We start from the raw sequence: 26791 nt of genomic DNA, 5'->3' as shown, positions 1-26791 counted from the left end.
GTCAAGGTGAGTCCTCCATTGACAGCATTATAGTCCACAGAGGTTTTTTGTACCAACTTAGGAGAGAGATTACTCCATATTGGTTTACCAATGAAATCCATGTGTGGATGAGATTTGTAATATTTGGTCCACTGAAAGTCCTGATTGCCTATCCCATCCCCTCAAAAACTAGGACCATGGCTAATTACATATCAGAAACCTGTATCAGAAACTCTTAGGAAGCTGAAAGACATGTCCCATGGTGGCTGTGAGCATTATATGCTGAAATGCAGCGTATCGATACCCAGTGAGGTCTGCTGGGGGGAACATGCCCATATGGAGTTTGGAGTGGAAAAAAGAATGTTTTTTAGTTCTTTTACTGGTATTGAACACTGCCAAAGGAAAGCTGAGGGGCTTCTCTGGAGGGAAACATAGGTCTTAAGTGGAAAATAAGTGTGATGAAGGAATGGCTCCAGGATGAATAAATGCCCAGGCAGTTAAGAACACTGTCCAGTCAGCATGTCTCATACTTTGGCCAGAGATAGGTATTCTATCTATCAGGGGAGAGAAAGTCATCCATGCTGTTAGAGCTCTCTCTAATTTGTTCTAGAAGCAGTTTGGACTCAATGACTGCAAAGGAAATGTCAAAGAATAGGAAGCCAAGAGAAGCTCATCAAAAAGACATCTGGTCCTGCTGTCCTTAATGGGAAATCCCCCCTCCCTCCAGCCACTCTCTTCCCAGCTATGCTCTTTTGAAACAGTTAATGTCTGAGGGAATCCAAAACATTGCTGGGATGTATCAGCCATGACGTTTTTGTATAGCTGAGCAGCTGAACAGCTTTTTTTATTATTATTATTATCATTTGTTTGTGTTAGGTCTGATTGTCTTGCCTTTCATTGGAAAAAGTCAGAAATGGCTGGGCAGAAGTCAGTGGAGCAACACCAGTGTTACGCCAGTTGAAGCTGGGGAAGAATTTGGCCACCTCTTTTATGGCCAGAATCATGAGGTGCTTCACAGGGAAATAAGAAGACCTCAAAAGGCATACCCATAGTCAACATGCTTGAAAATCTCCTGAAGTAAAGGATTCATATCCTGTTCTCCAGTTGAGTACTCACTCCTCTTCTGCCAAGTAGCTTTGCTTGCATCAGTTACACTATCCCAGAGAGTGATGGGTCTGTCTTCTGCTGCTTCTGGCCCCTTCTTCACTGACTGAGCCCTGGCAGTGCTTTCCTGGAAGCGGGGACAGGTGAGCTCTGTTGTAAAGCACCCACAAATGTTACCTGTGGGGAAAGAAGTTGGGTTGAGGCTCATGCTCCTGAGTGGGTTGCTAGGATTTGTCACAGAGCACTGCAGTAAGTCACCTGGCGATGGCATTTACCACATGAAATAATCTTCCCTGCAAAGAGGCAGAAGCCTATTATGGATGTCTGCAATTGCCACTAATAATAAGGAGGAAAAAAGCAAGAAATACATGGATATACGTGTAGACGGATGTTATTTTATTGGCTCCAAAGAGCTCCACCATGAAAACCGGCACACAAGTATTTGCTCTGCCTGGGCAAAGCAGCAAACTCTGATTTCAGCACCAACACTGGGAGTATTAGCTCCTTGCACTAAGCAGGGTCTGCACGTTTCCCAGTTTTATTAAACCCTGGAATACAACAGCCTGTTTGGAAAAAAAAAAATAAAAAATGTTCCAAAGTATTCTAGGTAGTTTATGCTGCAAGAGAAAGGGGACAAACTTATATCCTCTGCCATTATGTTCGTTGTCACTACCTCACCAATTGCCATGGGCCTGGCCAGCAGTCCTGAGACACCAGTGTGTCCTTATCACGGCCAGGAGGGGAACGCAAGGGACAAGCAGGGGATATAAAGCCTCTGGGGTCTGAAGACAGGAATCTCAGGTATTTGATGTCTTGATGTTTCAAATAATCTTTAATTAGCTTGTTTAACTGTTATTATCCTTAATTAGGCTTGCTGAGTTCAGAATGACTACTCACCTGCTTTGAGGCACAGACAAGCTTTAAAAGTTTGCAAAATCAGGGCCACACTGCTAGATTCTGAAAACTGCAGCCAAGAACTTGCTGGAAAGGGCCGTAAGAGAAGTATTTCTAGTGACGGATGTATTTATTTAACCTGTTTTTCCTCCAGTCATCAGAGGCTGCTGGATCTGATGGCTCAGGCACTTGGCTTGCCTCTCCATTTGTGTGGTGGTTGTGTACTGGCAAGAGACGGGATGTGCTCCACCTTCAGCTTCCTTGAGCAGCAATAGCCCTTTATCAAAATTTGTTCTCACTGGGGACGTTTCCACGAAGTAAAAGCCGCTTTGCAGTTCCACCTGACACAGATGCCCTGTGAGATGTCGTTGCCAGCAAGCACAGCCTTGGAGGGTGGGGGCAGGAGGGGCACACAGGGACCCAGGCAGGCTGGGAAATGTGGGTTCTGTGAGCCTCTTGTTGGCCTTTGCCCAACTCACTGCTCTCTGCTTGCTGACTCCACGGCCCAGCAATTGTACAGAAATAATGATGCTCCCCCCCCCACCATTTTACTCAGCTGAAGTGGAAATGAACATCTCTGAGCACTCCAGGCTCTTCAGACATGTGTGTGCACCTCAGACATAGGCTTGCAGAGCTGAGCAAAGGTGCAAGGAGCTGTATGGTTTGGAGAGCCCACCCACCTGCCTCACAGTGGAAACGGGTCTCTGCAAGAAGAGGTATGTTTCCATCACGGGCTACACCACTGTCTTCCTGCCCACACTTAAAGTGCTAAGCAAGGCCCAAGCCCCAAAGTCTGTGAGTCCCTTGAGGGACAAAGCCAACCTCAGAACATGGCCTTGCTGTCACCCTCCTCCATCAGTGGCATCCTCTTTTAGTTTAAAGCCATTACCCCCTGTCCTACCACTATGCTCCCTAACAAAGATTCCCTCCCCAGCTTTCCTGCAACCCCTTTTAGGCACTGTAAGACTGCTGTAAGTTGCACCAGGAGCCTTCTCTTCTCCGGGCTGAAGACCCCCAGCTCCCTCAGCCTCTCCACAGAAGCCCTCTGAGCATCCTCGTGGCCCCCTTTGGAGCATCTCCAACATCTCCACATCTTTTTTTTAACTTCCCCATCACTGACAGAAGCATCACATTCCTGCAGCAGCCTAGCAAACAGCGCATCACCCTCGGAGCCGGCTCCCTCTCGCCGTGCCTGCGGCGCTTTGCCGAGCAAAGCTCCTCCGGAACCCGCGGGTGGGGAAATCCCCCGGGACGAGCCGGGCGCGGCGCTGCGGGGCGGGGCAGCTCCGTGCCCCTCGAGCCCTTCCCGGCTCCCGGTGCCCTCGGTGGTCGCAGGTTGCCGGCTGCCCGTGCCCACAGCGGAGCCCCGGCCGCGGGGCGGAGAGGGGCGGGGAGGGGGCGGCCCGGGCCGGGATCCGGAGCCGGCGGCGGAGGGACGGGAGCGGTGCGGAACGGAGCGGAGCGGAGGCAGCTCCGTGTCCCGCAGCCCCCATGGAGAAATGCAGAGGTGAGGGGGGGGCGCCACGCGTGTCCGCGACCCGCCGCGTTCCCCTGCTTCGGTGCGGGTGGAAGGGCTTTGGGGAAATAAAGGGGGTCGCTGCGTTCACGCGTAGGGAAACCGCGGTGGAGGTGGGGGTGTCTCGGGGGTGTCCGCGTGTGGGGGCTGCAGGCAGCTCCGCGGGGAGCCGAGCCCCGCGAGTGGGGCGGGGATGGGAGCGGGGCGAGTCCCGCAGGGGGTCGGGGAGGGGGGCGCGGAGCTGCGGCTCCCCGGGCACCTGCCCCGGCTAGGGACCGCAGGGACCGTGGGGGCTCCCCACGCAGGACCGGTCCCTCTCGGGGTCAGGGAGCAGCGCCGTGGCTCGCTTGCTGCAGCCCCTGGATTTGCCTAAGGTTGCTCCGCTTTTTCTTCCTAAATTGCCCGTCGGCGCAGACTTCCTGCCCTCCCAGGCGCGACGACGGAGTCCTGGTTTCTGAATGCAAATCGGGCTGCAAGGAGGGCAGGGTCCCGGCTTCCCCGCTGTCCCCGGGGGTCAACAGCGGCTGGGAACGGCTCGGCCGAGCCCCGCAGCGCTGCGGGAAGCGCCGGGAAAGCGCTCCGGGGAGCGGAGGAGAAGGAGGAGGAGGAGGAGGGAGGGAGGAAGGCTGGTGAAGTGCCCACGCCTGGAGTGCTCTGCGATTTTGGTGCCGCTGGCTTGTAAAAGTCTCCCCCAGAGGAGGTCATTCCAGCACTTGCATTGTGCCGAACAAGTCTGTGGTACAGCTTTACCTGTTGGGAGGAAATGGGGTTCTGCTCATAGCCACTGCCCTCCTTGGGCTGCCTGAACACTTCAGAGAGGAGCATAGAGCTCAAAAAGTACGTTTCTGCCTGACCCTTGTTCCCTAATCTTTCTGTGGTGGGCACCTGATACGCCAAGGTATCACGCTGTGGGAAGTTACTTTTTGCCAGGACTCTGTTCTCTGACTCTGCTGTGCAAGTAATGCAGTGTTCTGACACAGCTGGTTCTGTATCTCCTGTTGCATTTTGATTCGTTTCCTACTTACAATTGATGCTTTAGAGGCCCGATAAGCACAGTAGTGATGCACTGCTAAAGTGGTGTTAAAGATCATATCACAAGCCAAATATTGTGTAGCTTTTTTTTTTTTTTTTACTCTTTTTTTTTTTTTTCTGGCAGGGTCTGCACAGTGCCATTCAGTTCTCATGGCAAAGCAGTGGATTCATTAAGATTCAGCTATGTTTTGTATGTTGTCTTCTTAAATATGCACACTGCTCCCTCAGAGCAGGGGGATGCATTCTGCACATGTGTAATGAATAGCAAGAGTGACTGATGGCAGAGCTCGCCAGTGCCTTCTGTGCTATGGGTAATGAACGGGCAGGTGTGGGACCAGCGGGTGCTGATGAGGGCAGGGAGGCATCCTGAGCTGTGTGGTCCCAAGGGGAAAGCATGCAGGAGCTGGGAGCCCTGTGGAGCAGGTGAAGGAAGCAGTTGAGTGAGGAGTTACTGATGAGCATTAGGGGCAGTGCCTGTTCCTGCAGGACAGTCTACCTATGATGGATGGAGTCAAAGGACACTTAAGCAATAAACTGCTGTTAGGGGGAGGCATTTAACTCTAAAGCCTCTCCTATTACTTAAGAAGCACAGGGTGTGAGCAGCAGCAAACAGCACTGCTTATTTCTTTTAAATGCAGGTGGGGACACGTTCTAGTCCTGGCCCCAGCCTGGCACACACAGGAGGTGTCTGTCCCTCCTGCTTCCAGAGCAGCCGCAGGATTTGGGTGCTGTGTCAGCCTGCAGGGTGGCACCTGCACTGTGGGAAGGGCTTAAGCGCTTGGATGCACATGGTGGGAGTGAAGGAGGGGCTGTGGAGCTCTCCTGGGAATGGGTTTCCTTTCCCAGCCTCTGCAGATGGGGATGCAGGGCCAGCTGCATGAGAAGAAACTCTCTTGACACTTGTTAGGCTACTAAGGCTCTGAAAGATGATCTCTGTGTGTGGCAGTTTTTTTGTTTTGTTTTGTGTTTTGTGTTTTTTTTTTTCTTTTTTTCTGCCAGTCTGCAGCAAAGAGCATTTTCTCAAATGATATGAGCCTTGAGAGGTTTGGTAGGTTATTATTGTATTTTTAATGCGGTACAGCTCTGTAATGGAAATCGGTGTGACTTGCAGCCCAGTCCTTCAAAGAAAGATGCTTGGCACTCTTGTGTTACTGTCTCTGTTGAGGAATGACACCAGCTTTGTATTCCTCTTCATCTGAGGGTCTGCCAGGGCTCTGCAGGGCACTGTGAGTGCTTGCAGTGCTCCTCTAAGAAGACATGCTCCTTCCTTGAGGTTGCCTTGTTACCAGAAGCAAAGCGTTTAGTGTAGATGAGGATTAAAATGGTGACTCGGTAGAAAGATGAGGTGTTCGCTCACTTATTAGCGTGTTTCGACTGGGAGGGGAATGGGGCGTGGGCCTGCTTGGGACCTAGTGCACATGTTCTTTTTAACAAGTTCCTGCAAATGCAGGGAGATATGCTTGGGATGAACCATAAAGCAGAGAGGAGAATAAGAGTCCTGGTGACATTCTGAGGCCCTTCATAAACCCTTGTTAATCAGAATCAGAATTGGATTGATTCATATTAACGTGATCTAGGCTCTGTATAAACATATGTGGTTTATCCTCAGCTGAGCACCATCACAGCTGTTGTGTTCAGCTAATTGCCTTGGTGCAATTGGCAACTGGAGAAAACAGGGCAGTGTGCTGCTGTACCGAATCCAATACAATTTTCAACTGCTGTGCTGAGTCTCCTTTGAAATGGAAATTAATGTCCTGTGTAATGCTGTAAGATATGCTATCTCTCACTTATGTGAGAGTGACCCTGGTGGGTTTTGGAGAAGGAAATGGGCTCTGGGAGCAGAAGGCAGGGATGCAGTCATTTTCAGCACGGATTTAGGAGATGAAGCCTTTTTCTGTGACTGAAACCACAGCCTGTCTCAATTATACATCTACCCTGTCCACCCAGCCACGCCATCCTGCACACTGTCACCCATGCCAGTATATTTCTAGCCCAGCTGCATTTCTGGACGCAGCACCCCCTCAGTCACGCTGCTATGGTATCTGAGCCCTGCTGGCATCGTTCACAAAACTGCCTGGATCCTGCTCCTGGAGCTGGCAGGGCTCACCAGCACTGCAACTTTGGGCACCTACTTTTGGAGCATTCCTGGCAAGGCACAAGGCCTTGTTTTTGTGGTGTGCTGTTTCTTTTTGTGTATGGGGCAGTTCTTGTCCCCCTGCACACCTTCACTGCTCCTGGAGCCACCTGTGTGCGTGCTGTGCTTGGCAGGGGCACCAGAAGTTTCCTGTGAAGGAGTTCAGTGTTTGGGGGCTTTCACTGATCGTTTCCATTGAAAACCCACAGCACAGGGTGTGCCTATGTTGTTCTCTTGGGAACTTCCTATGAGCCTCCAAATAGCCTGCTGTCCCCTCCAGAAAGGCAGAAGTCCTCTGAGGCAGGCAAGTGTATCTTCAGGCAGTAGCAACCAGAGAGCCCAGGGCTGCAGGGGACACCTTGGAGAAACAAAACTCTGTGCATCTGTGACTAACGATGATGTGGAGCACCAGCACCTGGGCCGTAGGCGTTCCTCGCTGAAGCACAGGCCCAGAGCCAGTGTGTTGACTGGGGTGCCGCAGTCACGGAGCCGGTCCGCTGACCTGCCCGGTGGTGTTTACTTCCCCTTGGAAGTTGAGTCACCTCCTCTCTGCTCTCAGGTCAGCGGGGAGGACAGGCTGGTGTGGTCACTGCCACAGTCTGTCACCACAGATCTGACCCGTCTCTGATGTGGCCTTGCCCCTAGGAGGTGCAGGTGCCAGCACGGCTCATTTCTGGGCTGAAGTTCCTATAAATGTTTGTAGAGACCAGTAAATTGAGTTGATTTCAGGGAGCAGAGCTTTAGGAAGATGGAGTGTGTGTGGGGGGAGTCTGAAGCAAACTCAAGCTGCTGAAGCTGGCCAGAAGCCTGCAGGCGCCCTTCAGTGGGGCTGCGTTGGGTGAGCGACCGGCCCTACAGCGACCCAACGAGGCTGCAGCCAGGGCTGAAAGGCACCGAGGCTGAGAAATATGCCAGGGCTAACGCCTGGCATGGGCTAGCTTGTGGCTGCTGGCTCGGGACGGCCATGGGAGAGGCATCATGACAGAGGCGTGTGCGTGGCAGCTCCCGCAGGCAGGGGCTTTGGTTTTGCTGCAGCCCTGGGGTCCCCTGGCAGCGGGGCTGTGGTGTGGCAGAGTGCTGCGGGGAGAGGCCTGGGAACTGTGCTCGTCTGGCCTGAAGTTCCAAACACAAGGGTCAGCGCTCACTGAAGTACTTTTTTCCCCTCTATTCCCACTGACCTATTGGCTTTCTTCGTGGGCAAAATTCCATAGAAAGCACATCTGAGGATGGTTTGGTGTATGGCAACATTGTCTTCAGTTATAAACAGCTCTGTCTGGAAGTAAATATCTCAGAATTATAGGATCAGCCTGAAACTCCCACATAATGTACATACTTGCCACTTGTGATTTAATAAAAGCCAGTATTTCCTCCCCTTCAGTGAACTGTGCTCTGTCTTGCATAAAGGTTTTTCTGATGTCTTTTTTTTTTTTCCTCCTTTGGATCCGCTTAGGATAAAAGTGTAGTGCAAGGCTTACAATGAGCCTGGGAAAGAGAGACCCGCAAGCCCTGGCTGGCAGTTCAGCCTGTGGGCTTCGTGTTTGTGCATGTAGGAATTTGAGTCTCCTCCTGAGATAACCAGGAGCAGTCGCCGCCCCCAGCACGGGGATGATGCACGTGGTTTTCCACTTGCTTGTGTGACTTGGGAGGCTTTCTTTTTGAAAATATCTTTAGACTCCCTATCTCGCTAATAATTAATGGATCTAGGTTTTTTTTTTTTGGAGTCAGTGTGAAGTTTGGAGTGTAGAGGTGGGCTGCTAAGCAGCTTGGATGCCTTTTGAAGATGTTTGCATAACGCTTTGGCAGTGGTGCTTTCAGTGAGGTGGGCCTGAGCCAGGAGATTTCTGCAGTTCATGCCCGAGTTGTGGCTTGAGCCCTTCCCTCTTGAACTGAGCTCGGTGGGGAGCAGGGCTCGGGCTGCTGCAATGAGGCCATCTCCTTCCCAGAGCTTGCGTCTGCACCGAGGCAGGTGGTGAGGGGAAGTGTGTGTACAGGCTCCTGTGAGCTGAGATAAGGTATCTGCAAACAAATCTCTGATCCAAAGTCGCTCTGCAGATCACATCATTGTTATTTATCACTGCAAAGCACGAGAACTATTAAGGCTTGGGAAGAAAGAGCTGGCTCACAGAGAACGTGAGTTGCACAAGGGTTTTGCAATGCCGCTAGTGGCTTTAGCTGAGTGTCTCTCCACAAGCACGTTTGAAACGGGGAGCTTTCTTCTGCTGAGGAATGTGACCCGGCCAGCTGCAGCCCCACCAGCTTCCAGTAGCACCATTAATTTGTCATTTGTGTGGAACAAGCCAGTGCATGCGGCCGGTCAGTCCCCATGCCAAAGGCTCCAGATTCTGATGGTCCCACTGAGAATGAGCAGAAATCGGCGCTAACGCAGAGATGCTCTTTGGTGCCTGCTGGTAGCGGGCAAGTGATCACAGCGGTTAGGTGGCCACCACCTGCAGCAGTAAAGGATTGCAAATGCAGAAATTTGGGCTGCAAAAGTCAATATGTGGCGAGGCCAGGCTTCTGCAGCGGCTTGTGACAGCTGGAGGCCATCTGTCCCCTCATCCCATCAGCAGCTTTATCCCTGCTACTTGGCTGGGGAGCATGTCCTGCCTCCTCTGTTTGATTCTGGTGTCTTCAAGGATATTTTGCGTTTTATTGCAGCCTCTAAAAATGTGCCTGGTAGTCTTGAATACTGGGAATTTCTGCTGGTTTTATTGTCATGCTTCTCAGACTTCTCCATTGCCCTGGGGTATATGGAATCCAGCAGAGAACTGGGATTATAATGTACTGTTCCACATCTGCTATAGGATTGCCTGATCTTGGCAGCTGATGGGGTATGATAAAGCCTTCTCGCATGAGAAGAGAACTGTTCAGACCGATGGGGCTCCATCTACAAAGCAGCAGAGCTCTCTTTACCTTGCAGCAGTTAGCTGGGCTGAGGGGTGGGAGGTAGCATCCCCGCATCTAACCACAGCCAAGCTTTTGGTGCCTGTTAGGAGTTCAGGATGTGTTCATGTGCTTGTGGGAGAAAGCAGCTTGTTTTTCTTAATGAAAAAAAAAAAAGTGTCTTCTGCGCATTGTAGCAGCTGTCTGCTTGTTGTGAGCTGTGCCTAGGACCGTGCCTGTGAAACTGGGTTAGGAGACTGAAGTGCTGATAACTTGTTTGATGACCTTGTGGCTATCTATATTCCTTCCTCTTGTGGTGGGTGATGAGGGGAGAAGCGTAGAACACAAAAGACGATGAGCTACATGTGATGAAATTGCATGAGGTGGCTCAAAGTGAAGGTGTGACACAGATAGACCAGGCAGACCTTGCGGCTCCTGGGGGCCACGTGCTGTCCTGCCCTGGCCTCAGACCCACGAAGAGCAGGCTGCGGGCTGGCTCCTGCTCAGCTGTCTGCTGCTGCTGGGGTCTTGTGTCTGCTGGGCAGCACTGCGGCTACGTGCTCTTCCTCCTGAGCTTTTCAAGCCATGCGGGTGGTTTGCCTAATCTGGGGCATGTAGCACTTGGTGCCTGGGGCTGCAAGTGTCATCAGTGCTGTGCGGGCTTTTGGAGTTCAGCACCCTCACCCTTCTCTGTATGAGTATCCCAGAGCAGTGCTCAGTCACCAGTGAGCTCTGTGTGTGTGACTTTGGAGAATTTGGAGTTTTCCCTCAGCCTCGTGCTTGTGATCCCTACATCTGTCTTGGTTCCCTGTGCAGCAGTCAGAGCCCACTGCTGTTGCTGGTGATGCTCAGCCTCGTATGGCAGCGATACCTCTGAAAGCCGGGGGCCTCTGCAGAGCCACCCCTTGCGAGCTCCTGCACCTCATCTTGCAGTGTCTCCCTTGGCTACCCCATGAGAAAGCTATAGGAAAACGTGAGGACTGACTTGTAATAGTCCTAATTACATGTTACTGGGTTCTGTCCAACCTAACCAATCATTATTAACTGAGCAGTTAATAATACAGTCCCCCTTCTGTGTGCCAAGCATGGGTGTAGCTTCTCGGCTAACAAAGACCTGTGCCCTTGCAGGGCAAGGGCTGTGTGGGAAGAGGAGCAGCCTAAGAGCATGCTGAAAAGGCACAACCCAGATATTCTCTGAGGCTCACAGTAGACGTGCACTCACCTTAACACAAACACAAAAGGCCGTGTTTCCTTTTACCAATGCAAAATGGAAGTCTGCTACCACACCATTTAGCAAAGCAGTGCTTGTAAATGATTTACTCTTCTGTTAAGCACAGTATTATTTTATATAAGCAAGCACAGGTTCTCACTTCTGCTTTAACCTTGTTCCATCTTTTCCAGTCCTATTAAAGGGATACGTACTCATGCACAGTGTCTTTCAACTCTCTAATGAGCAGTGCTGGCTGGTGATGTTACCCATTTGCCTTGGTGCCATGACAGTTTAATTCTGCTGCTTCAGCTTTGGAGTTACTCCCCTGGTGAGGAGAAGACTCACTTTTGTGAAATTAGGTTATCTTTCAGGTGCTGAAAGGCACTATTGGCTTGTTTGGTGCTGGTTGTCCCATAGCTGAGCTATGCATTGGGACCCCATAACCTATCGGGTGTTGTTAATGTATCTGTGCTTGCAAGAGTTGCTCAGCTTGTATCTGAATGTGGTTGAACTGCAGGGTTTAGTTCTAGGAAACTTCCCCAATTCTTGTAAATCAGCCTTGAAGTGTGTTTATTATGCTAAGCTTCACTCTTGATTTCTGGGACTTTGAATCGTAATTCTGTCGCTGATCCTGATCTAGATATTGAGACACTGTTAATGCAGTCTGTCATCTGAGCGCTTACATTGTGGCAGCTAGTCCCAGTTTCAGCACAGCAGGCTCTTGCTTTAATCACCTGCGTATGCCAAAATAACAATCAAATGGATTTAAATGGGCTACCTCAGCTTATGCTGAGCCAGTACAACCTAGCAATATGTGAGGCAGAGCAGACCTGGGTGAGGATGCGGTTTCTTCAGGTCCGTGTCTGTTAGCACTTCGTGCTAGATGGCTTCAGTGAGCGTAGTTTTCAGCTCGGGTTGCTCAAGCAGATGCTCTCTTTGAGTGCAGAAGAGGTCTATTTCTGGAAATTGAAGTGGGAGTTGGCGGGCTGGGGGGAAACGAAATGGCAATTGAAACTCGTTCGTTATAAAGCCTGAATTCCCGTGTCTGGCTGAGAAGAGAAGCAAATGCTTTCTAGACCCGGGAGGCTCAGCATTCCCAACAGCAGCGTGGTTTATTTGTAATTCTGATAGCTCTCTCTGAGCCTCTTAAACTGAAAGAGCAATGGCAGCTTTCCTGTACTGCTCCGACTGTGTGCAGCAAGCTGTGGGCAGTGCCCGGGCAGGAGACCCGAGTGCTGCAGGAAGGGAGCTCAGCTGCAGCCAGGTCTTGGGGCAGCACTGCAGGAGATGATTGCTTCCGGCCAAAACCCTGCATTAAATGGCACGGGATTTAACTTGCATGTTTCACTGGGCCAGCTACGTCAGCCTTCCTTCAATTCTTTGGCTTAAATAATGGCATCCCCCTTTGGTGCTGTGTGTTTTCATTTCAGCTGTGGTGATTCTCTGATTTTTGTGGTGGTTGGTTACCAGCTCCACAGGAGTTTCAAAGCCACAGGGGTAAACTGGAGCATGGCCAGGTGTTGAGCACGGAGAACAGCTCTTCTGGGAGACGGCTTCAAGACCAGGTGTAGGGTGTCCTGTTCATGCTGCGTGTGCACTAAAATGGAGCATCCATGCAGTTAGTGTAGGCATTTAGCGTTTCTTTGAAACTAGTGTTACTACAAGGTGTGTAAAAAAAAAAAACAAAAAAAAAAAACGTGGACTGTTGTGTGCCACCTCCAGATTGCATGTTCTTACATCAGTCAGCTAGTCCCCATGAAGAAATGAGTTGGTCTGCGTGGTAATCCACTTCTCTCTTTAAGGTATTTTTATAGAATTTAACTCTGGTCAGACAACCTCACATTGACGCTCCTGATTAGCTGCAAAACCTTCTCAGTTTGCTTTTGTTCCCATGCTGGACTGGAGTTTTTGTTGGAAATGCTCTGTTTTCAGCATGTGTTCTTGTTTTTCCTGACAAACATGAATGTCTGTTGGCCTACATCTAGAGGAGGTGGGAAAGGCCAAATTCATTCCTGGTGTCACTCCAGCATAGTCAATGGGCTGACCACAAGGATCAGATAGGATCTAGGACATTAAGTTTACTGAAAGTTTAACCAACTTTTATTGATACATTTCTGCTGCAACTGATAAAGATGCTTTGTCACATCAGGAAATCGAACATTAAAGTTAACAAAAGCCAATGTGTGATGGAGAAGGAATGCAGAGCTGGCAGCTCGTTCACCCAACAGAAATGCTGATGCTTCTGGGTGCTCGTAGCACAGGCATGGCTCACCCTTGCTGCAGACATAATTACTTGAACCGTGAAAGATGAGGAGGCTTGAACACACTGGAGACGTGCGGTATGCAAACACAGCCAAATCCTCTGCTGAGATCTCAGCTGGGGCTGGGGGACCCTGGTGCTGAGGGCTGTGGAGCCTTCGGCACAGCACTGATCTGTTGGTGCTTGACAACTTCATCTTAGAGGCTTTGGGCTGAAGCCTCTTCAACTGAGAAGCTCCTGAGAGCTTCTGCTAGTCCCACATTCTGGGCTGGAATTTCAAATTTTCTCTCAGCACTTGTCTGTAAGATTTCTTTCTCTCGTTAATACAGTCACTTTTTGTTTCTGTTGTTCCCAAACACGCAGGCCTGCTCTGCCATGGTACAGCAAGAAGGAAGTAAAATATTCCCTTTTAAATATGTAAAGGGAACTGCTGCCTAGCAAAGACAGAGCTGGCTTCTGGATGAAAGAGTCAAATGCCAAACTGTTTTGTTTCAATTTGAGCAGGAGCAGCTTTGATCTAGAAAAGATGACTCAGTCAGTAGCAGGGAGCATTTCTTTATTCTGAATTCAGAAATAAAACCCTAAGATTTAGGCTATGGCGGGTTTGACACGTCAGTCACAGTGTATATTATGTGAAAATGAAAACCATAATGTCTGAAATGAAGTGTGGATGCTTTTCCGAAACAAAAAAAAAAAAAACACTTCTGATGTCGGTTGCCAAGAGTTTTCCTGAAGCCAGAAAGGGCTGGGGGTGGGGGAAGATCACTGCTAGGGAGATGGGAACAGGGAGCAACGTGGACAAACCAGGAAGGGGAGAGACTTCCTGCACCATAGCTTAAGCCAGAGGTGGGGCCGGGATTAAAATCTGGGTCTCCTGGCCCTCAGTCAGACCCCACAATCCGCGTTTGCTGCCTCCTTGCCCTGACCCGGTGTATCTCCTTTGCCACCTCTTGCAGCTCGCTGGAGGAGGCCGACGCGGTCAGACCCCGCTCGGTCACAGGGTCAGCCCCAGTTGTGTGGAGCAGGGATGGCCAATTCCTGCTACCGAGCTGCTTTTATTTGGAGCCAGGTGTCCGGGCCCAGATCGGCGCAGCTGTGTTTCGTGGCACCGCAGCTGACCCAACAACACAGCTGTGCCCGGGATGGGGCCCTGCGCAGGCCGCAGCACACACACGTGGCCCGAGCTGGGTGCCGGGGTCAGCAGGTTGTGTGGCTGGGATCCTGGGGACGTGGTGAAACACATCTGGCTCCAGGCAGCAAGCTGCTGGCGAGCCCTGGTGCAAGGGAAAGCTGTCATTGGTGCGGCTTTATTCAACGTCCAGCCACTGGCCTGTTTTGTTCTGTGCTGCTGTCCCCTGCAGGCTGAGAGTGAGTGTGTGTGTGTGTGTGTGTGTGTGTGTGGAGGGAGCCTCCAGAACACTTCCTTGGTGGTTTCGGTGGTTGCATGCACTGGGTGATGGAGACTTCTTTGGCACAGTCGCCTTGTGAAATCTCCTCCTACCCAACAGGTTGTTCCTGCTGAGGAGGACAGCTCAGCCCTACGATCCCCCTGCCTTGCCTGCACCACCTCTGCATTTGCTCTCCTAGCAAGCAGCTGCCAGCTAGCTTTTGGCCAGGCTAGTTTTCTGCTTGCTTGTAGACCAGAGGGCAAGGGGGTGGAAGCAGTGTGCTGGGCAGAGGGTAGCTCTGTCAGGTAGCAATGCACTGTCAAGTGTGCTCCCTCAGGATGCCAGGGATGTTCAGGTTCTCCACAGATGCCTGGCAGCAGGGATTTCCTTGGTCTGCACTGTATATGTCTGATAACAGGGCTGGTTATAGAATAGTAGCTGGATTAGGTAGCCCAAGCTAAACAGCTATAGAGAAGATGAAATTAGACAGGGAAAAGAGTCCTTAAATCATTTGCTTTACCCCTTGTTCCAGAAAGCGTGTGTCTTCTGGTGTTTTCCCCATTTAGATGCTGAATGTTCCAAGTGATGTGGCTTTCCCTCAGATTTCTTCAGGATTGCTCCATGGTCTGGGAGGTCTCATTACTCCTAGGGATGTGATGTGAAATATTAGTACTGGATCTATATAGTGGAACACTCACATAATTTCCTTTCTTGGCATGGCAAAAAATTAAAAAAAAAAAAAGTCTCATTTTCACTAATGTCAAAGAACAGCCAATGGTGTGATGTGAGAGCTGGAGAAGGTGAGGAGGCCCACACTACCTGCCCCACTACACTGAACCCAAACCGCCCTGGCACCCAGGGGTGTCTCAGCCAGCCCATACTAAGCAGCGAGCTGCTGGCCTCCCACAGCATCATCCTGTGGCTGGCAGCTGGTACAAGTGTGAGTGCAGATGTGGTGCTGGGAGACGATTCAGAAGCTCAAGGCTTGCAGCTGGAAAGTGGAGAGAACGTGGTTGGAGGGAGTTGATCATATCCCTTCCTCAAGGAAGGAACAGAGGCTTGGGCACTTGGGTGGGAAGGAGGAGGTGTCTGCTGTCCACCCTGCAGCAGAGCGGACTGAGAGCTCCCAGATGTCATCAAATCCTTCTCTTCCTCCTCCAGATTCCCTTTGTACATTACCATTATCACAGTTTGTTTTGCCCATCCATTTCCAGGAACTACCCCAATTTTCAAAGTCCTGCAGAGACAGAAGGGAGGTTCCTTCTGTGACAGCTTGAGGAGCAGATGATCATATGTATTTATTTTTTTTTTTGAAGTGGACTCTCTCTGGTAGCAGTTCTCCTGCCACTGATGTTTCCAGCCCGGGGGAGAACTGTATGACCATGACATATAGGCCAATGCGAAGCTAATGGACTGAAAACACATAGCGGTGCTGGCTAATCCCAAGTAAGCGACCAGCAGTATGTAGCATGGCAGTATGGGTGTGCTCCCTGGTATCGGTGGTATTTTTGATATTTCCATGCTTCGTTTCACTCTGGTCTTGAGTGTGCCTTTAATATAAAGCAGTACTGTGAAAATCAGAGACTTTACCCTGTGACACCATGTGAATTTTGAAGGAATAATGCTTTCTTGAATAGCACTGGTGGTATGTATGTTAGCAAAGAGATTAGAAGCACGGATTTCAGTCCTCCACGAAACAGCCTAAAGGCCTAACTGGAGATGTTGCTGAGTTTTATCCCACAGGAGCAGGCTTTTAACCCTTGGCTGGAACAGTCCTGTGGGTGGAAATACACAGTGTGAATATTCATCTCCAGCTTTAAAACAATAACTTTTGCAATCAGTTGTTGGGTGTGGTTTTTTTTGACAACTTCCAGATCTCATAAAACTGATGTTTATGAATTATAAATAGCTGTAAATGTACCTGAAAGCTTGGATGCTGTAACTGTTATTAACTACTCTTAATGTAGGTCATAACTTCTGCCCAGAATTGGTGACAGTCCTCAAAGCTATAGGTGTGCCCAGTGCTGCAGTGTAGTTGCTGGCGTGTCTTTTAGATGGAAGGAAATTGATAGGATAAACATTGTATCAGAAAATCAAAATAAGCCTGTAGCAATTTCTGCTTGCAGTGAAGATTGTAATTTTTAGGTGGCAGGACAAAGGGATAATAAATACAGCAGGGAACAAGGAAATCATGTAGCAACTGAAAAATATCCAAACATATGGAAAATTCAATTCTATGGAGAATTAAGTCACTATTATGTAATCAGGATCAATGGAAATGAGCTGATGTCAGTATTGGACTGGCTTAATGCATGGATGGAAAATTGTGTCCTCTCGGACAGACCTGCTAATAGGAGTGGAAGCTCCATGCACGCTGCATTTCCATTAACCGTGTTTTATTTTTTTACCTAGGAGGGGCCTGAGCCAAACCCAACAGAAATAAATAGCATTTTTACTAACCTGAAGCTGATTTGGGGTCTGAGCCTAAAAGATCTGTAGAAGATGGCAAACAGCAGGAGTCAGTGGTGAATGTCTACCTTGTACTGGTTGTTCAGGGCAAAGCTTTTCCCTTGCTTTCCATCTGTCTGAACCTTTTGTGCAACCAACTTCTGGATCATCCCTCCAGGTAGGGCTGTGGTGGCCCAGCAGCCTTGCAAGTCCCTGCCCAGGTAGGAATATCCATCCCAAACTTCCAGCTGAGGACTGGAAGGGGCTATACCTGGCACCAGGCGGGATGGGTGCCCATGTGCCCAGGGCACGGAGACTCCAGCAGCATTACAGTGACCACAGAATCAGCGAGGCTGGAAAAGACCTTCAAGATCATCATGCTGCAGAAGTGCCCAAAGACCTCCTAGCCTTCTTATGGCATAATGCTGGTTCTGTGAGATGGACCCTGTGGTGCAGGAGGGATGAAAAGCCCCTGCAGCTGCACGGGATGTCCCAGAAGGATGTGTGCCTCGGAGGCAGCTTGGTCTTTTTTTTGTGGTGGAGCTTGATAGCAGCAGCAAACTCATAGCTTGTCCCTGAAAATAATCAATCCTTACCTGGGCAGCTGTGTAGGAAACACCAGAGCAGTCTGTTAAGGTTGAGCACACTCTAGTTAACATTACTGAAAGGTCATCCTGGAAGAACTGCTTGGGTTCAGCACAGCTTAGGGCAGTGTCTCTTTGGCCACCTTGAGCAAGGCTGGTTATCAAGATCCAGCCAAGCTTCCTTACTGCTAATTTGAGAGCCAGAAGGGTTCTTGAGGTTTATGGGGTGTGTTGTTTTTTTCTGATTTGTGAAGATGGATAATAATAATAAAAAAAAAAAAAAAAAAGCATATAATGGTTTAGTGAGAAGTTCGTGTTCTAGATACCTTGGACACTGTGACAGTGACCAGGGCACTGCACTGACCTACTGAAGATGCATTTTGGGGATGACCATCAGCCACGTATTAACTAAAAGGAGAAGCAACAGGTTTCACAAGAGGCTCTTCCCTGCATGAAATAGGTTTGAAATCCTGGAGTGGTTACTGCATAATAAGAAAACCTGCCTTTGATTCAACAAAATGAGGGGAAAAATGTCAGCTGTTAAATGTTAGTGGATGGAGCTGTCATGTGAAGCGAACGTGTGGGTGGCTTCCAATTAACAGAGATGCCAGGGGTGGGGAGAGACTAATGAGAGAAAAGGGGATGGGATAGGCTGACCTTTGACTGTTTCCAATTCAGTGAGAGCCTGAAGGGAGTGTGCGAAGTGAGCGGGAGGTCTCTGAGGGTGTCAGCACAGGAGAGGACCCGAGCTGCTGAACACCTCACGCCCCATGGAAAGGGGAGCTACCACATGTGCCCTCAGCTCTTGCTGCTGGCTGGGCACTTCTACTGCTCACCTTGTCAGCCCACCCTCGGAGCCAATTCCCCGGGGCAACCTAGGGAAAAAATGGGGGAGGAAGGGAAGGAAAACTCCCTCATCCCCACCATTTTGTTGTTTCCACACGTTAGTCTCACTGGCTTGATGTGGTTCAGTGAAGGGTGTGATGAATACCACTGCAAGTGCAGGGCAGAACTGAAACAGTAGCCAACAGCAGAGAAAAGGAAGGGGAGCCTGGGGCTCATTAGCTTCATGGGTTCCTCATTTGGAAAGCTTTCTGGTCATGGAAATAACCTTGATGCTTCCCTAACTGCTAGGAAAGGATATGGAGAGGGGTGTGACAAAAAGAGAGCAAACAGCTTTATCCAGTACCTTAAAGGTTACTTCTGCTTTTCTTGTTAAGCCTCTTCAGCTTAACTTAAACATTTTCTGTGCTATGAAATAATCGCTCTGAAAATGGTGCTAGAGAGGTGAAGACACCCTTGGCTTTAGGAGCAATGTTAAAGTAATTGCATCTACTTCCTGCCCAGCAGATTTGTTGAAAGTTGGCCAATGTCTTTCCTGAGAAACAGCTGCTCAGAAATTTGGGAGGAAAAATATTTTATTCCTCACATTCTGGTGGATTTGAGGCTCACCAGCTGGTTGAGTAGCCTGCCAAGGCTCCACGCTGTTGTGGAAATGTACAGTAACTGGGCATAAGTAGCTCTAAGCCCCTTTTGGACTCGAGTGTGAAAATGTCTTAATGCTGGGAAGCTGCTGAATGTCTCTTTCAAAGTAGAAATAAATCAGAATGGAATTGCTCTGTCTTTGCCAACAAATAAACTCATTTTGGGGAATTTACTGTCCCTGTTTCCACAGCGCCTCTTAGGCTCGGCCTGTTGGCTGGAGCTGTCCAAGCCCTCCAAGGCCCTCGTGCTATTCATGTCTGTTTGAAATATTATATTCAACTTAAAAACCCAGTTCTTAAATTGGATTCTTGAGTGCTTGTATCCATAATTTGTTTTGCTTCAATCTGAGGATGAAATTCTCTCTATGTTGAGGAAAGTCTCTGATTGACTTCAAGGAAAACGGGCTCAAGTCCTAACAGACTGAATTTTAAACAAGGAAAGGAAGACTTGTGTCAAAAAGACTTTGCTGCAGCAGATACAACTTCTGTCGACGTAGTCTCGTTTGTCTGTCTGTTTTTAAACCCTGATTAAATTATTATGATTTGCTTTTCTCAACTCCCACCCCTCCCACAAAGCAGAGAAAAGTTTAAATGGAGTATTTTGTTTGACTGGTGTAAAATAAATATTTTGACAGCTAAAAAGTAAAAAAGAAATGTTTGCCTCCATCTTCCTGAATGTAAAACTGGATATTTTCTGGCTTAGAATGCAATGGTGACGCTTGGCCACAAGGACTGCGTCCTCCGGCCCAAATGTGGGCCCAGGACAAACAGAAGAGGGAAGGTTCGGACGTGATATGAGAAAAATCTTTCTGAGGTTGAAGAGAGTTAAGCTGTGGACAAGGCTGCACAGAGAGGTTGTGCGGTCTCCATCCTTCAAAGTTTTCAAGACCCAATCACTGGAAAGAGCCCAAAGTGACCTGGTGTGAATTAGGAGTTAATGCTGCTCTGAGCATGCCACTGGACTAGGGATGCCTGAGGTCTCTTCCACCTGGAGCATTTCTGGGATTCTTCAGATTAATAGCCATGGAGAGAAGCATCACCTCTCCTCCTGGAGCTGCAGTTTTGGGGGTGTAATGGCTCAGTAGCCCATGCTTCTGTGTGGAGTTTTCAGCTGGTGCCATCCCTCTCCCCATCCATACACGTGCACCTTGACAAGCATGAGCTTTGGGACAGCATGACCCAGATGCTGAGTCTGGAATAAATCCATGATACTCATATCACAAAGCAGCTGCCTTCAGGGTGTGTGGGGAGGATCCTTGCCTGCAGGGAATAGTCGAGGGCTACGTGAGCTGTGCTTAACCATTTCATGAGAGTTCTCTGCATTCTGTCTGGCCAAAGCTGCTTGTACTTGTGGCCAGGAGCTGCTTGTGTGTGGCTTCTGCAATGGATCTCCAGGCAGACTTCCTCCCTCTGGGCTAGCAGACTTTTGGAATAGGCCAGTCTCCTCGTAGCATCCTGTCTGTTGATGGTGAAGTTCAAATCAAGATTTCATTAATGTGGAGCAAATTGTTCTGTTGGAATAAAGTTCAGGCTGCAAAAGACCAGAGCTGCTTTGGATCTGACCCAAGACTTTTACAAAGCAGCTTCAATCTATGTGTATGATTTTTATTTATTTATTTGTTTTGTATACACTATACAAGATTTCAGAACAAGATGTTCTTCTAACCCTATGAAAAAAAAAAGGCCAAGAGAAAACGTGTGATGCAGTAGTGGGAGGCATTCAGATGCTGCCAAAGTGGTGTGATGTAACTTGACACGGTGCCAATGTTTCAATTGTAAACTGAATGCAGGTGAATGCTGATCAAAATGAGCCCACAGAATATCAAACTGCTGCATCTGTAGCTTGGTCTGAAGCAGCATGTAGAAATACAGGTGAGGGAGCTGGATTCTGTCTGGTGATATATGAGTATTCTTATCTCCATGTTTAAATCCTAAAACAAACACAACCCATGGATACGCAATGTTATTCTCTCTAAACAAGCTTTTTTTTTTTTTAAAAAAAAAAAAAAACACAAACAACCCACACCTTACTACTTATGCTTAGCTTTTGATGAGTAGACAGCTTGGGAAAATGTTTGCTTTATTTTTTACACACTATCATCTTACAGACTTGATGTGTGTAAAACGCTGATAAGAGGACTGGCTGGGTGGCTGAGGGCAGAGCAGTGGATGTTGTTTATCTTGACTTTACTAAGGCTTTTGACACAGTCTCCCATAGCATCATCACAGGAGTAGGCGGGGAGGTGAGATGAAACTGTCTGAACTGCCGTGCTTCGTGGCACAAAGTCTAGCTGGGGGCCATTGCTAGAGGTGTGCCCAGGGGTTGATACTGGCACTAACACTATTCAACATCTTCATTAAAACCTAGCTGATGGGGAGCATCCTCAGTTGTTTTGCAGATAACAAAACTTGAGAAGTGTTCAATACACCAGATGGTTTTGGTGATGTTTGGAGGGACTCCAGCAGGCTGGAGAAATGAGCCAAAGGTTTCTGAAGTTCAGTAAAGAATAGCAAGGTCCTGCCTTGGAGAGGAATAACTGCACCAGTACTGGTGGTGGGCTGACCTGCTGGGAGGCAGCTTTGTAAGGAAACATTCACAGGTCCTGATGGAGGACCATGGTACTCCTCCTCAGAGGACCGTGTGCTGGAGCTGGCTCAGCCAAGGACCAAGAAGATGATAGAGGGATTGGAGCATCTGGCACAGGAGGAGAGGCTGAGAGAGCTGTGACTGTTCGGTCTGGGGAAGAGATGGCTCAGGGGGTCTTGTCACTGTGTATAAACACCTGATGGGGGGTAAAGGAGGCAGAGACAGACATTTCTTAGTGGTATGTAGGGAAAGGACAAGAGGCAATGCTTTTCCACAGAGGCGCAATCTGTCTTGGTCAAGAGAGCTTTAGCTTCCTTGAGCAGGGTCTGTGTTCCACAGCTGCCTGAGTGAACGTCTGTCCCATCACGCTGGATCTACTTTTGGCAGGCTCAGGTACCTGTGAACTTGTGGCCCTTAAGCTGTTCTACAGACAAGAATCTCCAACGTTGGGAGTGTACCTTCAGGGCTAGAAAAGAGGCTTTTCTGTTCAAATGGATTTATTGCCGCTGGTTTCCTCGAAGCACCACTAAATGTGTCACGCACAAAGGTGGTTTCATCAGCAGTTCTGCTTGACTGGAGGGAAGAGGCTCTCTGTTTTGCTTATTTAGGTTCAGCATGAAGTCTCTCCTGGCAGGTCAGTTGCTTCCCATGCACTCCCAAGCTGCCCTTCCTTTGCTGTGAGCTGAAGGTGAGCTCCCACCCCTGGCCAGCTGTGGTCAGGGTGGGCAAAGCCCTGGGCCGGGATGCTCTCCAACCCAGCCAAGCATGGTGTTCACCATTTGATCCTCTCTGGCTGCCCTCTATTTTTAGAGGTTTGGAAGTGTCACTGGGACGTTCCTCATCAGAGGATCTGGCACGCCAGGTCTCCTACACGTCCTGGAGTTCATCTGGGCAGAAGGGATTTCTAGTGGAAATGCACATCTGTTACTCCTTAAATGTGACCACTGTCAAGGTTTCCATCCCTCCAGCAAAGCAGTTCTTTGCCAATGGCCCAGTAAACTCTGCTTTTGGAGGAGGAGAGGGAAAGGGAGTAAGTCTTCAGGATAACAGAGTCTTTTTTTCTTTTCTTTCCTTTTTTTTTTTTTTTTTTCAGTTGAAGGGATGAAGTTTGTTTTAAATTACAGCATATTGAGTCAGTGTCTTTGACACCCACAGCTGTGCTGGCAGAAAGCAGCAGGAGGATTTGTCCGGGCAGGGTGCTGTGTGCCTGGTGGGGCTGTGGGAAGGATGCACCTTGCAAGGTGCTTGGCTCGCGGTGGCTCCCGGCTTTGCTTTGCGTCACCAGCAGGAGCATTCCTGGCAGGGGGCGGGCATCCACCCAGCAAAACAAATGACATTGTTTTGACATGGTGCAAAACCGCTCCCTCCACCTTCCCCTGCACCGCTGCTGCCCGTATCTCGGCGTGAAATCCTGAGGGGAAGCTGCAGGCTGAGTCATCTGGCACTGTGTGCGCTGACAGCACAGACAACGGGCTGGAGCGCCACGGAGGCTGGGAGGAGAAACCCAGGAGATCTTGGCCAGAGGTGGTGGTGGGTTCCCCCACCTCCTTTCCTGTCCTCGGGCTTGGTTGTGGACCCAGACCTCCGAGTTTGAGCTGTGAGGTGATCAAAAGGAGTCGGTTCAAGGAAACCACTGACGAGGCATCAAACTGCCAGGGTAAATTTGTGTTTTCCTTGCAAAACCTCGTGTGTGAGCTCAAGGCAGAGATGGAAGCATGCAAAAAGGCTTGCACAGGGAGGGTCTTTGAAGATTTGTGCAGCTCACAGGAGCAGCCAAGATAAGAGGCTGCAATCTCCCTGCTCCAGCCGCAGCCTGCAGCCAGGTAGCTTTGGTGGAGCTCGTGCATGGGTGTGTGAGAGGGAGCCGGGGCTGCTCAGGAGCTGGGCAGCAGTGGGAAGCCTCCCCACACTTCCTCCCAGCCCCTATCCTCCTGGAAAATGAAGCCAAAGCAGGGAGTATTTTGGGTGTCCCCTTCCTCTGGCAGCTCTGGCAGCTGGTCCCCGTGCTGCCTGGGGATGCCATTTCCCCAGGGCAGGCAGCTCCCCCTGCACTCCTGCATTGATTTGTGGTGGGAGCTGCGTGCCCAGCCTCTTATCTCTTTCCAGGCTTTCCCTGGAAAAGCTGCTTTTCTGCAGAAGGGCTGCGTGCAAGCTTCCTCCTTCCTGCAAGGGGCTGTGGTCCCTGTGGCTGCTGTGCCGCGGGAGGGGAGGGATTGCTCCCTTCCTTTCGGTATATCCCACCCACGCTGGGAGAATAGGGAGTTTGCTGCTGAAACAAATGGGCAGGAAATGGGCAGTGAATAAAGGAAAGGGCTCCTCCACATGCTGTGAGTGTGACCAGTGGTGTGAGCCTGCCTTTCAGAAAGGGCCTTGATAGCTGGATATGACCCAAACCTCCAAGCAGGACATCTGCACCGTGCCTTGTGGCTGGGCACAATCGGTCTGTGCACTCACAGGGGAAGCAAAGCGCCTCTGCCGTGGGCTGCTGGGCCTTGGGAGGGTTGTACACAGCCGGTGTTGGGCGGTGTGGCCTTGCAGGAAAAATCTGGGAAGCCTGAGGCTGTCCCTAGCACGGCAGCACGCTCCGGGGTGGGAGAACAACTCCATCAGCTGCTACCTCAGCGGTGTTTTACACCATGCCAAGACCCCTTGAGGGGGTTTTTCTCTGCTGAGTGGCCAGAAGGCCCTGCTGGCTGTTAGGAAGGTGTGCTGGTGCTGCTGGTGCTGCAGTGGAGCTGCTTCGCCATGGAGCACCGGCTGTCACCGTGGGCACGCGGGCCCAGAGGTCTCCCCTGTTGCTGCAACCTTCTGGACCCCCGGGGTTTTGGTCTGGGATTTGAGGCCAGGGGATTTCTGTTTGTTTGTTCAAGGCTGTTTTATTCGTTTATTCCTAATCACATACAGTTCTCGTTGTTGCTCAGCCTGTGGCTTTCAGCTATCTTGAAATGAAAAGAAAATACATGTTTGTCTTCCAGCACCTTGGGAGCCAAGGGAAGCCTTAGGCAGAGCCAAGACGTAACGTGGCAGTGCAAACACTGATGTGCAATATTCCCCCAGATCCGTGATTAAGAGCTGATGATTTCCCAGGGTTACCAAGAGGACACAAGCCTACAGGACCCGGTCCTCTGGCTGCCACAACACTAAACCTGTTCCTATGGAGATGGGCTGATTGCTATCGGGTTTTGTGCTGATTTCAGGCCTTTTACTTCTAACGCTCTCAAGTCCGCACTGCTATGTATTTCCCTTCTACACACAGCCAAAACCAGACCGAGCAGCTTTCGGGGGACAAGAGCAGCAGCCCTTTTCCCTGAGGGCTCTTCCAACCCAAAGGCCGCCTGGTAGGAGGCCCGAACAGCTCCGGCGGCTCCTCCGAGGGGCTGAGCTGGGCCTGCCGCCCCGCCGTTCTTTCTCACAGTATTTTTAGTGGAGGAATGCACCTCCTGACCCGCCGCCGGGAGCCTCTGCCGTGCAGGGAAGCGGGTCCCAGGCGTGCTCCAGCTGCGACGTTCCGAGCAGCGACTATTTCGGGAGCATCTGGGTGTTTCCAGGTCCCCCGGGTACGCTCTGCATTTGCCTTCTCGCCTTTGTTGATGCTGCTTGGACAGTAAGGAGGACCTGGAAACTCGCCACAATCTATGATCTATTTTTTATTAGGTAAGCAGCAGACAAAATGCATCCTGGCTTAGCGACCCGTATCGGGGAAGGGGTGCCTGTCTGTGTGGGAAGCATGCAGGGAGGGCTATCAGCCAATTTTTCGTTTTTATTTTTTCCTGGTTGGTGCTCTCTGGCCACACATAATGTAGTGAGTGAAAAGAAAAGAGTATTTTTGTGCTGGTTTTGGGGCCACGAGCAAGCCGGTTGCAACAATGCGGTGTTTTGTGAAGGTGCCTGCTGATCATCCGTCTCTTGTAAGTGGTACAGGGCCAGAGGACTTTGCAGGTGACCTCCAAGTGTAAAAGCTGTGCTGGGTGGGACAGCAGCATGGGCTGCTTCAGCTCCTCTTCAGCTCCTGGAGCATTGCTGGGTGGCTGCAGCAGTGTCCCAGGCTCCCACTGCCCTTTTTGAGGGCATCGTGAAAAGTGTTTTTTCAGCGTAGCTCTGACCCGGAGCGCTTCTGGAAGCCAGATGTGTCAGCTCAGCAAGACATCCTGTCTAAATATTTTCAAACAGAAGTTTAGGGTTGCTTTATGACTCTTGGTTTTGGAGCTGTTTGCTTTCCAACGCTGGTTTTTGGTCTTGTGGCTCTCTCCCTGCAACAAGGCCAGGTCCTGGTCTATCTTTCACCGGTTGGACTGGGAGCTGCTCGTACCGAGCTGAGCTGCAGGGCACGGAGGCTGGAGCACACCATGTAGGTCGTGGGCAGCACTGGAAGGTGTCTGAGGACTTGACAACTGTTTCCTGATAAATGTCAGCACGGGGCAAACCCTTCTCAGAAACTGCTGGGTCTCACCATGGACCATGTGCTTGGTGGAGCTGTTGTTGGCAGCGGGAGAAGGGAAGGAAAGTGGGCAAATTCAGACATAGTGGGGTTTTTCCTTCTGTAGTAGGAAAATAGTGGGCCAGGTTTGCTCAAAAGTTCCAGTAAATTCATGGACTAACACAGGAGAACCATAAGCACAGTCTGTCAGCGCAGTTAACCAGGAATTATAAGGGCTGTTCTTACACTTCAAGTGAGTGGAAGGCTTTTTTGGCTGGTTTCTTTTCCATTTATTTTTTTTTTTCCCAGAAAATGCTGATCTGTTAGGAGTTTGCTGTTTCGTTTGTTTGTGTTTAATTTTATTTTTTCTCACTAAAGATATACCAAAGTTATTTTTTTTGTGAAAGCTCCTGAGGTCCTGGCTGGAATTTCTGGTCATAAACAGCCTCCGTGATAACGGCACTACCTGGGAAACCCACGTCCCTGGGCCTGAGCCTTGCAAATCACCCTGTGTCAGGCTCCTAGCCAAGGAACAGTAGTATCATATATACATACATGTGTGCAGACATACATATGGAGGGGAACAACTTACATGGGATAAAATGGGAGCCAGCTGCTCCAGAGGAACTGGTGTTTGGGGTGCACAGGACTTGCCTGCAGTTCTCCCCAGCCTGACCTCAGTTTTGGTCCTAGGTCTCTCCTGTCCCAGAGGAGAGCCCTATCAGCCTGGTGGAGTCACCGGCTATTGAAAGGTGGTGGATTCAGTCTTTCTTTTTCCTAGAAATAAACAAAATCCCAGTGCTTAGTCTTCCCATTGAAAGTGGAATGGTTTGTGGTTTCCCGTTTCAATGAAACATAGCTTGCACTTCGT

The 26791-nt window shown here is 49.9% G+C and overlaps 1 protein-coding gene across 1 annotated transcript in view; it reads left to right on the top strand.

Moving 5' to 3' along the window:
- Positions 1–3261: 3261 nt before the first annotated feature.
- AFAP1L2 (actin filament associated protein 1 like 2) overlaps positions 3262–26791 on the top strand; it is a 64037-nt gene continuing 40507 nt past the window's right edge. The window contains exon 1 of the mRNA XM_068688664.1: positions 3262–3484. Within this exon, the coding sequence (XP_068544765.1) occupies positions 3469–3484 (16 nt within the window). The 5' untranslated portion in view covers positions 3262–3468. The remainder of the gene's footprint in view (positions 3485–26791) is intronic.

The sequence above is a fragment of the Anas acuta genome, chromosome 7 (assembly GCF_963932015.1).
Source record: "Anas acuta chromosome 7, bAnaAcu1.1, whole genome shotgun sequence".
Taxonomy (NCBI): domain Eukaryota; kingdom Metazoa; phylum Chordata; class Aves; order Anseriformes; family Anatidae; genus Anas; species Anas acuta.
The sequence above is the reverse complement of the archived record's forward strand: the minus strand, read 5'-3'. Positions and strand labels throughout refer to the sequence as shown.